Source organism: Nannospalax galili, unplaced genomic scaffold (genome assembly GCF_000622305.1).
Source record: "Nannospalax galili isolate Female #2095 unplaced genomic scaffold, S.galili_v1.0 scaffold167, whole genome shotgun sequence".
In the NCBI taxonomy this organism is placed as follows: Eukaryota; Metazoa; Chordata; class Mammalia; order Rodentia; family Spalacidae; genus Nannospalax; species Nannospalax galili.
Window position 1 is genome coordinate 4,266,820 of NW_008358534.1, and position 12,886 is coordinate 4,279,705.

At 41.0% G+C, this 12,886-nt stretch overlaps 1 protein-coding gene across 1 annotated transcript in view; it reads right to left on the reverse strand.

Moving 5' to 3' along the window:
* Positions 1-1,798: 1,798 nt before the first annotated feature.
* The window catches only part of F9 (coagulation factor IX), a 32,308-nt gene continuing 21,220 nt past the window's right edge, over positions 1,799-12,886 (reverse strand). Inside the window, exons 7-8 of the mRNA XM_008821802.2 lie at positions 3,257-3,371; positions 1,799-2,919 (exon numbers count right to left, since the gene is read on the reverse strand). Of these exons, the coding sequence (XP_008820024.1) occupies positions 2,369-2,919; positions 3,257-3,371 (666 nt within the window). The 3' untranslated portion in view covers positions 1,799-2,368. The remainder of the gene's footprint in view (positions 2,920-3,256; positions 3,372-12,886) is intronic.

A 12,886-nucleotide genomic window follows, 5' to 3' on the forward strand; every position in this document is an offset into this window, starting at 1 on the left:
TGCAGTACAAATTGCTTCATGAACTTGCGACATGAGAACATCAAATCTGAATTACATTTCATTGGACATTATGGTGATTTGAATGAGAAATGTCCCCCTTTATGCTCATGAATTTAAATACTTGGTCTCCTGTTGGTGGCATTGTATGTGGGGATGTGTTTAGGAGGTGTGACCTTGCTAGAGGAACTATGTCACTGGGGGCAGGTTTGATAGGCTATAATTCTTGCAGCACTTCTAGTTTGGTTTTTCCTGTTTCCTGAGACAGTTGTGGATGTGATCTCTCAGCCTCCTGCTCTGGCCTCCTCCTGCCACACCTCCCCTGCTATTATGGATTCTCCCTCTGGACTAGTAACCCAAAATAAATGCTTTCTTTCATAAGTTACTTTTGATCATGGTCTTTTATCACAGCAACAAGTAACTAATACAGGTACGTTCTTCTGAGTGTTTTGATGATTGTGGTGTTTGGGATACCTCTCTGAATTAACAATAACACTTGGAGAAGTTTGAAAAGATGTTTATTACAATTTCTCTTTGAAAGACTAAAGTAAAGAGGTAATAAGTAGTGGAAGTTAATGAAATCAGTACTAATGAAGTAGGATTGAGGTGTGGTGATGGCACTAGGTGGTGCCAAAGAGGGTCAAATCAGTCTTTTGTCACTTGTTCCATTATGTATCATCAAGGGTGAGCTCAGTATCAAACAATCCATACACGACCCATATAGGAGCTAAAATACCAGTTCAGAAAGTCACAGATGGAAACTTGTGTTGGATGGTCAGTGACCCCGTAGAAAATTCAGTATAGAAGGATTGATTACAATGAAAAGTTCATTGGTGAGTATGAAACCAGAAATGGGTGACTCGGTTGACCATTTGCTTTTGAGCCTACTGCTCAAAGTGCCTCTCCACTGTGAGATGCCTCTCCATAACATTCATGTTGTGTTGTCTAGGCAACTTGCTGCTTGGCACTCAAGGATGCTGAAGATACACTGTTACATTGTTTCTTGAAAACTTGACTAGTTCTGGCCCAGTGTGGTGGTGCACGCCTTTGATCCCAGCACTCAGGAGGCAGAGGCAGGGGGATCTCTGTGAGTACAAGGCCAGTCTGGTCTACATAGTGAGTTCCAGGCCAGCTGGGGTTAAAGGTAGAGATGGTCTCAAAAAAACAAAACAAAACAAACAAACAAACAAAAAACCCCAAAACAAAAACAAAAACAAAAACAAATTGACTAGTTCTACACTGAAAACTGACCTTTCTGTTAGCTTGTTTTTTCCAGACAGGGGACAATGTATTTTCTTCAATGTCAGCTTTCTTTTTATATTTGCAATGATATACCAGTTTACTTTCTTTGAGCTGTCCCTAGCCAAACCTCCATAATCATACACTACACATTCTTAGGCGTAATCCTGGATGGTGCATTGAAGGAACATTCCCCTTATGATCATAGGCACCTTACTTTATGCGCATGTTATTCAAAATAAATTTGAGACCAAACTAAACGCAAGTCTGAGGTGGTTGAATGTACATAGCTGTGTACAGCATTGAGACAGCAAAATGTGAGGGCTTGAGAGATGGCTCAGCAGTTAGGAACAATGACTGCTCTTGTGGAAGACCCAGGTTCGATTTCCAGCATCAACATGGCAAGTGACAACTGTCAGTAACTCCAGTTCCAGGGGATCTGAGGCCCTCTTCTGACCTCCACAGGCGCTGTATGACACGGGCACATCTACTTGCATGGAGGCAATACACTCATACACATAAAATAAAAATAATAAATAAAATATTGAAAAAAGAAACAGCAGAATGCTCATTTTTCCTTTTAATGTCTGCAGAGAGAATCGGGGCAGAGGGAAACATTGAATGGGGATTGAGAGTTGGAAAGATAAAGGATTCAGAAATAACAATAAAGAAAAAGTAGAACTTTTGGTGAGTTTTAAGCTATCAGCTGCTCCTGTGTGCTTCTGGCCTTTAATGGGCTAGACTAAAGATCCTGGATAAAAACATAATGAACATGGGAGAGGCAAGTTTTGAAACATGGATTGCTGCTAAGAAGGGAGAATCAGGTGAGTTATCGTAGTTGAGAACCATGGTATCTGATGGGCAGCATGGGGAACTTAACTTCATAATTTTATCAAGGGCTGGATCCAGGGAAATGGCCATATTTTCCTACCAAACGATTTCTCTGGTGATTCCACTTTCTAAGCTGCTTGCTCTAGTAGAATACAGATCTTATATGGAATTTTCCCCTCTAAAGAGAAAAATTAAGTGTTTATAGATCGTATATATTCAAATTTAACAAAGAGATGGGAAAACGATTCGTTAGTAAGGAACGCACCCCATTTTCACTCTCTTTCTTTGGAAAGAATGTTTTTCATTTAGTGAGCTTGGTTTTTTCTTTAATCCAGTTGACATAGCGGGAAACCTTGGTGTATACTCCATATTTGCCTTTCAATGCACATTCTTCACCCCAGCTAATGATCCCAGTTAAGAAACTGATTCCTTCGACTTCGGTAACATGGGGTCCCCCACTATCTCCTTCACAAGAATCTCTGCCGCCATCATGGTAGCCAGCACAGAACATGTTATTATAGATGGTGAATGTTGTGGACCGAAGGCATGTGGCTCTGTCAACCAGTGGAACTCTAAGGTACTGAAGAATTGAAGCTTGCCTTCCTTTGTAGAAGACTTTCCCCCAGCCACTCACATAGCCAGTTCCAAATTTGAGGAAGGTGTTTGTGTATTCCCTGTTGGCAACACAAATAGGCGTTACATAGCTGTTTAGTATTAAAGGTTTATCCAGTTCCAGCAAGGCAATATCATGGCTGTACTTATTAATAGTTGCATTGTAGTGATGATGAGGAATAATTTGAATCACGTTTCGCCTTTGCTCTGTGTCTTCCTTTTCTTCAATGTTATATTCACCTATTGAAAATGAATTTCACAGTTATAGTCTTTCACATTGGCAAGTTCCTCACAGGTCTACATTCTACTCGATCTCACTGAGCACTAGCAACCAAGTTGCAAGGATCTTACATGGTTAGTGGGAAAGCCTAAACATCAATAATTGTATCTTACTGAGAGTGTTTTATGGGTTAACCAAAAGAATTATGTGGCATAGAGGGTGGAATAAGGGTTTGAAATTATCATCCTTCTATCACTAGCCCAATTTATTCAGCAACAACCCTGTTAGACCTTAGTACAATATGATATACCCATCACGCATTGATGGTGCAGATGATTATCTATTTTGTTTATTTACCTGCAACAACCTCAATTTTATCACCAGGTTTAACGCAGTGGGCAGCGGTTACAACCCATTTTTCATTAATGATGGAACCTCCACAAAATGCCTCAACTTTACCATTTAAAAGGACCTGTGGAAACAAAATTAAGAATCTTATTGCACAAAATGAATAGGTTTGCTATTTACAGGAATGGGCAAAAAGTTGGCTTCTAGGCGCTGGCAGAAAAGGATGATTTCTGGAAAGTGTCAGCTCTGCAGATGAATTAATGTTTCCAGAGCACAAGCTTAACAGCTGTTTCTGTAACTATCTTGACAGGAATGCAAATTGAGAGATGGGGTTGGGGAACAGTTCCACTTGAGGTGAATCTGAGGAGTGATTTGGGGCCCCTGAGTCCCTTTCCTAGGTGAGCCAGAGTGCCTGTCTGATGGCACAAAGTGATTCATGGGGATGCAGCTGGTATGGTAGGGAACACTAAACTCCCTAGGATGATTAATGAATATTAAGTCTCTTGCCTTGTATAAGGAAATTTCTCTGCTACAGGTCACTCAGAAGAGAAAACTGGAAGCTGGAGAGATAGCTCAGTGTTTAAGAGCACAGGCTGCTCTTCCAAAGGATCTGAGTTCAGTTGCCAGCACCCACATGGCTGCTAACAACCTTCTGTAACTGAAGTTCCAGGGACTCTGATGCCCTCTTGTGGCCTCTGTGGGCATTGCATGCACATCCTGCACTTAATACACATGGAGACAAAACATTCAAACACATAAAATAAAAATAAATCCAAAAAAGAAAGAACAGGGCGTGGTGGTACATGCCTTTAATCTCAGCACTCAGGCAGAGGCAGGCAGATCTCTGATCTCTGTGAGTTGAGGCCAGCCTAGTCTACGTAGCAAGTTCCAGGCCAGTTAGAAAGAAAGAGAAAAATGTTTAATTTTTGACAGGAGTTATCTCAAGTCTTCCAAACTAGAATATTATGAAATAAGACCTACGGCCTTCATACGGGCTATGTTTGTTAGTCATCTATGTGCCAATGAACAGTGGGGCGCATACATTCCTTCTAGTACCTAATAACTGTATTTCTCCTGGCTGGACATGTAGTCTTTGTCTTAACAAGTTTCCTTCATTGTACTTAACTTTCTGACAATATGGACAAAGGTGTTTGGAGTGCTGCATTGAACCTGGGCATTATTAGATTAGAGGCTAACTCATTCTTTCATCTGCGTACTCACTTCATAATCAGAGGCCAATGAGTTGATTTTCACTATATCAATAGCTAGATCAACTTAGAGAATTTCAGTTCCAGTGTAAACAAAGTTCTTCCTTGATCCACATTTTGAAGAATAAAGCCAAGAAGTGTGAACACTAGAGGGCACACTCAACATTCAGAAAATTCTTTGCAGGTGCCCCCACCAGCTTCTGTGGAGATGCCCTCTGCCTAAGGCATGGGTAACCTGTGGCAAAGCCTATTCCTTAACAAGACAGAGGGGACTGTCCATGTCTCTGAGTGTGGGGCAGAGATGGTTCTTGGGGGATGCACTTTTGAAGATTCTTCTGGACCTGAATTCAACATACTGAACAGCTACTATGCCATGGACATGGAAGCCCTAGCTTTGGACCTGGATTCCTATGGGGCTGGACCACCTATTACAGGCCTTTGACTTACTACTCTGCACTCTGTCTTTCAATCTCTTTCTAGCTATTGCTTTATATTTGAAAATAAAATGTAAAACACACAGAAAAAGGCAGGTGTAGCAGTGCATGCCTTTAATCCTAGCACTTAGGAGGCAGAGGCAGCTGGGGCTTCAGGGAGACCCTGTCCAAAAAATACAGAAAAAAACCTCAAACAGTAATAACAACAATAATCATAATGATAATAATAACACCAGCATGTCTACCACCCAGATTTAGCAATCTTCCTAATTAAAAAAATTTAAGCGATAATTTATGGTTAATAATTGTAGTGTTTATATACATTTAGCACTCAAAACACAATGCACTTATGGAATATTACTCTATCTATACATTGATGAGCAAATTAAGGTTTAAAGACACTTGTGCTGGTGAGATGACTTAGTGAGTTAAGGTGCTTGATGCCAAGTCTGCTGACCTGAGTTTGATCCCTAGGACCCACATGGTGGAAGGAGAGAACAAGCTTCTGCAAGTTGGTCTCTGATCTCACCTGTGCTGTGGCACGTGTGCATCCACAGATTAAAACATAGACTGACACATATATGCTTATATACATAAATAAATGTAATAAAAATTAAAAAATTCATATTCACTCCTCTGAGATTAGTTAATAGATTAGTAAGTAGTTTGTAAAGCAGTCTGCTTGGCTCCAATATTTGGGTTTCTGAGCATTCAGAATCACATCAGAGGTGGTCTGAGGGCCAAGTGCAGTGAACTCATCTGAGGTGTCTGTAAAAGCAGCTTTGGGGGCTCATTTAGACATTGAGAATATTTTGTGGGTGGGGCCACAGAAAATGAAACTCTCTACAATATTCTTTTAGCTCTCGTAACTATGTTTGAAAAGTGTTACATGCCTACTGAATCAGAATTTCTATGGTTTGCTAATCTTATGTTTGAAAAGTGCTCACTCTGGGCCTAGAGTGGTGATCCAGGCTTTAAGAGCACTTATCATTCTTCAGAGGATCCAGGTTTGATTCCCAACGCCCACACAGCAGCTCTCTTGCCCTCTTCTTGCCTTCACAGGCACAACACACATAACAATAAATGTACTGGAAATCAAAACACTTCTACAAATTAAAAAAAAAATTGCTCATTCTAGGCTAGGAACATACTTTTTGAGGTCAATGGGAAGGAAAAATATGAGGGTCCTTGTTCCAAGGCTAGGATAAAATGCTGTTGAAGATACTGAAATAGAAAACATTCCTTTTTATTTTAGGCTATGTTTGACAACTTATTTTTTTTAAAGCTACTGATTTTTATTTACTATATATGGGTGTTTTGCCTGCATGTATGTAAGTGCACCACATGTATCCCATACCTGCAGAGGTCAGAAGAGGGCATCAGATCTCCTGGAAGTGGAGTTATGGATGATTGTTAGTCACCATGTGGGTGCTGGGAACTGAATTCAGTTCTTCTGCAAGAGCAGTCAGTGCTCTTAACTCCCGAGCCATCTCTCCAGCCTGATCATTTCCCTTTTAATACGTGTTTAATGCCATGCTCCTGCTGGCATGGGGATATTTACTGGTTGAGTGCAGGACTTCATAGGTGTCCTAGGGTCACACTTTACAGTATGGCATACACACTCTTGAGATTCCCTCCCTGCCAGCCCCATGTCACTGACTGTCCCTAGCAGAGGGAGGGTAAGCCATTCTTCCTTTGATGGCCTACCACAGCCATTGAGGCAGAGAGGTGTTTATCAAACCAGTGCAACTCCATGTCAGGGTATGCATGGTACAGAAAGCAAGGTTGGTAAGAAAATCACTCTCCAAATATACGATAGCATATGCTGTGTTCAGAGACGCTATGAGACTATGTTACTTTTCAAAATGGCCTGGAGCATGTGCACTTGACCTCAATCATCCCTGTGCCTGTGCCAACCCTGCAAGGGAGGGAGGGCAGTAATGGTATCTGGGTAGTGCCAACGAGGAAGTTTGCCTGAGCATCAGGGGTTCTATGAATGGCAGTAGTCACTGGTCAGGTATGGGGAGGGAGAGGCAAGGGGTAGGAAAGTGGGAGGTGGTGAAAGAGTCAACTTCAGTCATCCAAGGGTCCAGATCTCCAGCAAGCGCTCAATTGTCTCATCAGACTACAGTTACAGAGCATAAATGCAAAACACTGAACCCTAGGTATGGGATCTTTCTCAGTACAGAGCACAGCGCAATTGTACTTTTCAAAGGACAAAGTAGTTGACTCTGATTTCAAGTGATTTTTTTTTTGAGAAAGGGTCTCACTGTGTAGCCCTAGCTGCCCTGAAACTCCCCATGTAAACCAAGCTGAGATCCAACTTGCAAAGACCCCCCTGGCTCTCCAAGTGGTTTTTATCATCAAGCAAATTTGAACAACACAGTTCTATGCTGGTTCTGATTGTTACAACCTGATGCATCTGTTTCAGGAAGTAGAACTGACATGGAATGATGGAATATTGTTTCTCTTTTAGGTACTGTTCTGAGGGTACTGAACCTCTTTCAACTTAGTGGGTTGGTTAGGTTAGCCTGAATGGTATCCACAGCTCCTGGGCACATACGGTATGATTCATTCTATCTGACTCTGCTGAAGATTTGCCACCTGGAGAGTCTACTGCTTTCAGTGGATAACTGAGAAATAGAGTTGTGTTCCTTTAAGCCTGAGGAGCATTCTTTGCCAGTCTTTACTTGGTGTTAGAAATTTTAGCAAATACCTTTGCCAAGAAAAAGGACTTATATATATTTGCATTAAAAATATTACAAATGGCATGGTTTTGGAATATTTGCTTGCCCATCTCAGAATCATAGCTATCTAAATATTAGCGACTTGGAAGGTGAGCTGTCTGCTTTGCCAAAGACAGGTTCTTGTAAGAAATCACTTCAGAGTATGATGAGGGAAAATAGGAAAGCATATGTTAAGGAAGAATGAGTTCTGATCTGTCAAAGATTTTCATGTTCACCACAGTCTAGTAGGAGCCTGCTTTCCATCTTTCAGACACATACATACCAGGAACTGAAATTTCATACCAGGAAGGCAGAGGTAGTCAGAACTCTGTGAGTTCAAGGCCAGCCTGGTTTGCATAGAGAATTCCAGGCCATCCAGGGCTACATGTGAGACCCTGTATCAAAAAAGAAAGACATATAATCTGTATTTCTGCTCTTCATGATAACAGTAACCCACAGTTGTTGACCTGTTATCTTTCCAAACTTGAACTCCAGTCTAGCCTTTCTCTTTGAGTTCACTAAAATCCTTATTCTCCCTCACTGCCTGTTCTAAAAAAAATTACTTATTATTTTCATTTCATGTGTATGAGTGTATTGCCTGCACATATGTAAGTGCACTCCTGTTGTGCAATGCTTGTGGAGGTCAGAAGAGGGCATTGGGATCTCTTGGAAATGGAGTTGCAGACAGTGGTTAGCTGCCATCCTCTGCAAGAGCAGCCAGTGTTCTTAATCACTGAACCATCTCTCCAGCACCCCATTCCAACTTTTTAATAACACCATTTCTTCTATATTTTACATTATACAATGCAAAGCCATTTATACATTGGTGTATAGTTTGCTAGTCCCGCAGACATGGCTCACCAAGTTCATGGCCTTAGGTTGTGTTACTGAGCGCAGGGGGGAAACTCACTATGTAGATCAGGTTAGCCTTGAACTTGCAGAGATCCACCTGCCTCTGTCTCTCAAGTACTGGCATTAAAGGTGTGCACTACCATGCCGTTTGGTTTTCAATGGTTAACTATAACCATTAAATACAATTATCATTGAAATATAGTTCATCAAACAACATTACAGGTCTGTCCAAACCAGCTTTGTGGATATAGGTGATATTACATATGTCATGTTGTTACTTCTCTTAATTGGAATTTTGTCATCAGAGCTAGGATAATACAGAGCTGTCTTTTTTCAAGTAAGAGATTTCTATAGAATTAAGATCTTCATGCAAAATGGGCATCTGCGGCCCATTCATTTGGTAGGTTTGTTATGCTGTCTGGCATGGGGTTGTAGCTAGTTGAATGGGAAGGACTGGATCTGTGCGGCGTCAGGCTTAAACTGAGGGGAAGCTGAGAATGGGGGAAACTGAGATATTTTAAGAATATTTATAACAAAAAAATACAATAAAGAATGGACAGACTGCTTCTCTAGATACTTCCCTTAAGTTAAAATGGTTAAATATTGGCAAACGCATAAGATGCAATGTAATGTAAGGTTCAGGAAAGCCTCCATTGTATTCCTTTTTCAACGTGGTACAACGATCTTCGATTTATTAAATGTGGAGTAAAGATGTCTCATACAGAACTGAGGTCCATGGTAATTTCGAAAACAAAAAGATCAGGTATCTCTTATACAGGGACTCCATAGCCCTTAGCCCATAGCATTTAGAAAAGGAGAAAGGCTTGGCGCCAATCTGTGCATGCTCAGAATTACTAGACCAGTCATAACCATGGGACAAAAACTAAATTAACGCTTTAGACAGGAGAAACACAGTGTTGCTTCCTCAAACCTCTCACTTCTGAGTTGTTCATGAAAGGGGTCTAGTAATATAGGCGTTGCAATTTTCCTTTTCACCCCTCTAATGTTTCAAAGCTTTTCTTTCCTATGTAGCTGTTTTGGTTTCTCAGTCGGCTAGATACAGTAACTAAGACAACTGCGTTTCTCTAGTGTAGTGCACTTAACTCTCCAGCCTCTCTTTTAATCCCTTTAAGTGCCCCCTTTGAGGGTCTCTGCTTCCTTTCCCGAGTTTCCATGGAACCCATGATCCCACTACCAGGAACTTGAAGGAAAGACCTCTTTTGCCGAACCTGGGAAGAGGGTAGTTTGAGTCTAAACTGGGCAGCCCTGCGGCTCAGGATCTCTAAGGGGGCTCCAAGGAAGAGACCCTTGGTTGCAAGCGTGGCTGCTTGGACCCTGCCCTTCAGCCAGGCAAACTGAAGCGGAGGTCCTGAAATAAGGTAAGAAATGAGCAGGCCAGTGGCCGGGCTCCCTGCCGTCCCTTAGCCTGTGCAAGGGGAAGCGCTCTAAACTCTCAGGTTAGGGCTACTGCGTCCAGGCACAGAACAACTCTGTCAGTCAGCAATCCTTTCATCAGTAAGTCCACAAGAAAAACAGCGGTCTTCTCCTCTCCTCCCCTGTTGGTCTTGAAGCTGTGCAGCCAGCTTACGTAACCTTTTATTTTGTGTGTGCTGGAAATTGAACTCGGCCTCACTCTACCACAGAAATAGATCACCAGCCCCATCTAATCCTTTTAACAGAATAATATAAATGCGTCCAATTCATTCAAACTTCTCGTGACTCCTGAAGAAAGAATCTTTTCTTTGCGGGCTTCAACCTGAGTGTTCACTTTGTTCCTCATGCCCACCGACTTGTGGGGATAAAAAAAAAAATTCTCAGTGGAAAGGCTTTTAGGAAAAATCAGCATTTTGAGACATCTTTCTAGGTGACATTTCTAAATGCCATTTAATATTTCAGAGCCAGAAATTTAATACAGTGGCCATTGAAATCACGTGGCAGATTAAGCAGGCCATTCCACAAATGGGAAGAGGCCGCCGTTTGTTTCATTTTATGTTTCTTCTTTGTCTAAAAGTAGCTTTCTATGTACAGTTTATGCATATTAAAAAAGACACCAAGAATCTAAAAGATGTCATTTTTTAAAAAGTAAACCTTCCTGAGGAACTGGGTGGAAGTTCGTGTGGAGAGACGTTTCTGGAGTTAGGAAGGAAACATTGACGAACTCTAATAGGCTCTTTCTCAAGTATACTAAAAAACAGTCCAGCGCCTCACTCTGCGAAAAAAAGGAAACTTCGTTTTTTGTATCCTCTGGTGCCAGTAATCTTAATTCATACGGAAGAAATGGGGAGTGAACGTGCTGTATACACATGCATATGTCAGTGACTGTGAACATTTGCACTGATCTTAGCTGGGTTTGACAGGAGAAGGACAAAGGGTCCAATAACAAGATTGTAGCTCAGAGCTGCAACCACCGTCTAATAGCATCTCCTGCTTCAAAAGAAAATCAAATGTTTTCTTGAGTTACTACATTTTTAAAGGAAGTAGCTGCATTATTATCTGCCAGGTATCTGCTTTAAAGGGAAGAGTGTGACTAAACTGAGATTTTTATCCCCCCCCATTTTAGTTCTGGTTTAACAACTTTTTGTCATTTTCATTTAACAAGGGGCAATGCTAAGCCCATAATGTAAGCATCCTGGGATTTAAAAAAAAGCTGTTTTAAGCCTTCCTATAAATGGCCTGAGGTGACCTGTGGAAATGGTTCAGTACTCTCTTGACCCAGAAAATCCTCCAAAATCATGCAAATCAAGAGGCTCAAATATTCCTGTTCACCTTAAGAACACCAGTGAAACTGCCCAGGCCATCAAGAGTATGCATATTCAAAAAGACACCAAGAATCTGAAAGACATCATTTTTAAAAGGGCAGTGTGTGTTATTCTAGTGGAACAATGAAGTTAGTAGGTGTGTCCAGCTGGGCACAGGGTCAGTGACCCAAAAAGAATGCTGAGTTTTTGCTGCACATGCTTAAAAATGTGGAGTATAATCCTGAACTGAAGGATTTAGATGAAGATTATCTAGTCATTGAACAGATTCAGGTAAACAAAACACCCAAGATCTGCGCAGAGCTTCCAGAACCCATGGTCGGATTAACCCATTCATGAGCTCCCCCTGCCACACAGAGATGATCCTCACTGGATAGGAACAAATTGTTCCTACATTAGAAAGAGGAGAAGGTTGTACAGAAGAAAAAGATATCCAGGAAGAAATAGAAGAAACAAAACCTGATGTGACAATAATAAATTCAGCATCATAAGAAGTGCAAAAAAAAGTAAAATAACGGTTTTATTTAAATGATATTTTTAGCTAATCAAAAGCGCCTAGATTCATAAGTCCTTTACTATAAACACTGATTTGAGTTTCCCTAGCACAAGGATGATCATTGTCATGAAGTAGAACTTTTTCTTAACACAACCTTGTCGATGGAAGTTGGATACATAAAGAATGAAAATACATTAGAACACAACAGCAAATTAAGAATTAGATACACTGATGTGAACTAGAATGCAAGCATTCAAATGTCTGTACCCAACAGAGATTATTTAAAGAAAGCTCGCTGGAGAGGGTTAATTGACCAAGAGTAGTGAAGAGCAGTAAACATGCGGCTGAACAGAGGAAGGGGTGAACGGAGGCAACAGAAGGAAGCCTGGTAAGGTGGATGTAAGGAGGATGGAGGTGTGTAAATGGATACAAGGTATATTTTATTGGATACAAGATCAATGTTTATGGGATTTCTATCTCCTGGTTTCTGTTCAATATATGTCATGTGCTATACTTATGAAGACATAGCTAAGATACAGAGCCAATTTCAGAAAATCCCAGTGGTGTTAAACCTGGAAACATTTACCTGATTTAGGCTATCAATTCATACTATCAGTTTGATGATTGCAGTGTCATTAAAGCTATTGCCTCTGATGGTAGAAGTTCAAACTTCATTAGAGGAAACATTTTGATGTGAAGAATCATTGAAATCACTACCAAATTATGATTATAGCCTAGGGAGTTGTGAACTACACTAAACTATGATACTTAATGGCCAACAGAAATTTCTGCAATGATAAAAATGTTTGCTTTACAGAGGCGGAACTGGTAAAAGAAAGGAGCCAGGGGCTCCTCTCAAGCCCATGTGATCCCTGAGGAACAGATCCTCAAATGACCTTAAGAGTAAAAATAAATTGGTGTATCTGGGCCAACTGTATCGCCTTAAACACCCAAAAGGAAAGTATAACCAAAGACTAAAGGGGCCAATATAATTTCTTAAGAGTCCATATGCATAGCTAAAGACTATATAACAAGCAACAATGCCAGATAGGTGATACCTTCTTTTGAGTTGTTGGTCAGGGTGGCCAGAGGGACTCCCAGATAATAACCCAGCAGAGAACTGGGAAAATGGACAGCAGACCCCAATCTTATCTAAAGGAATGTTGA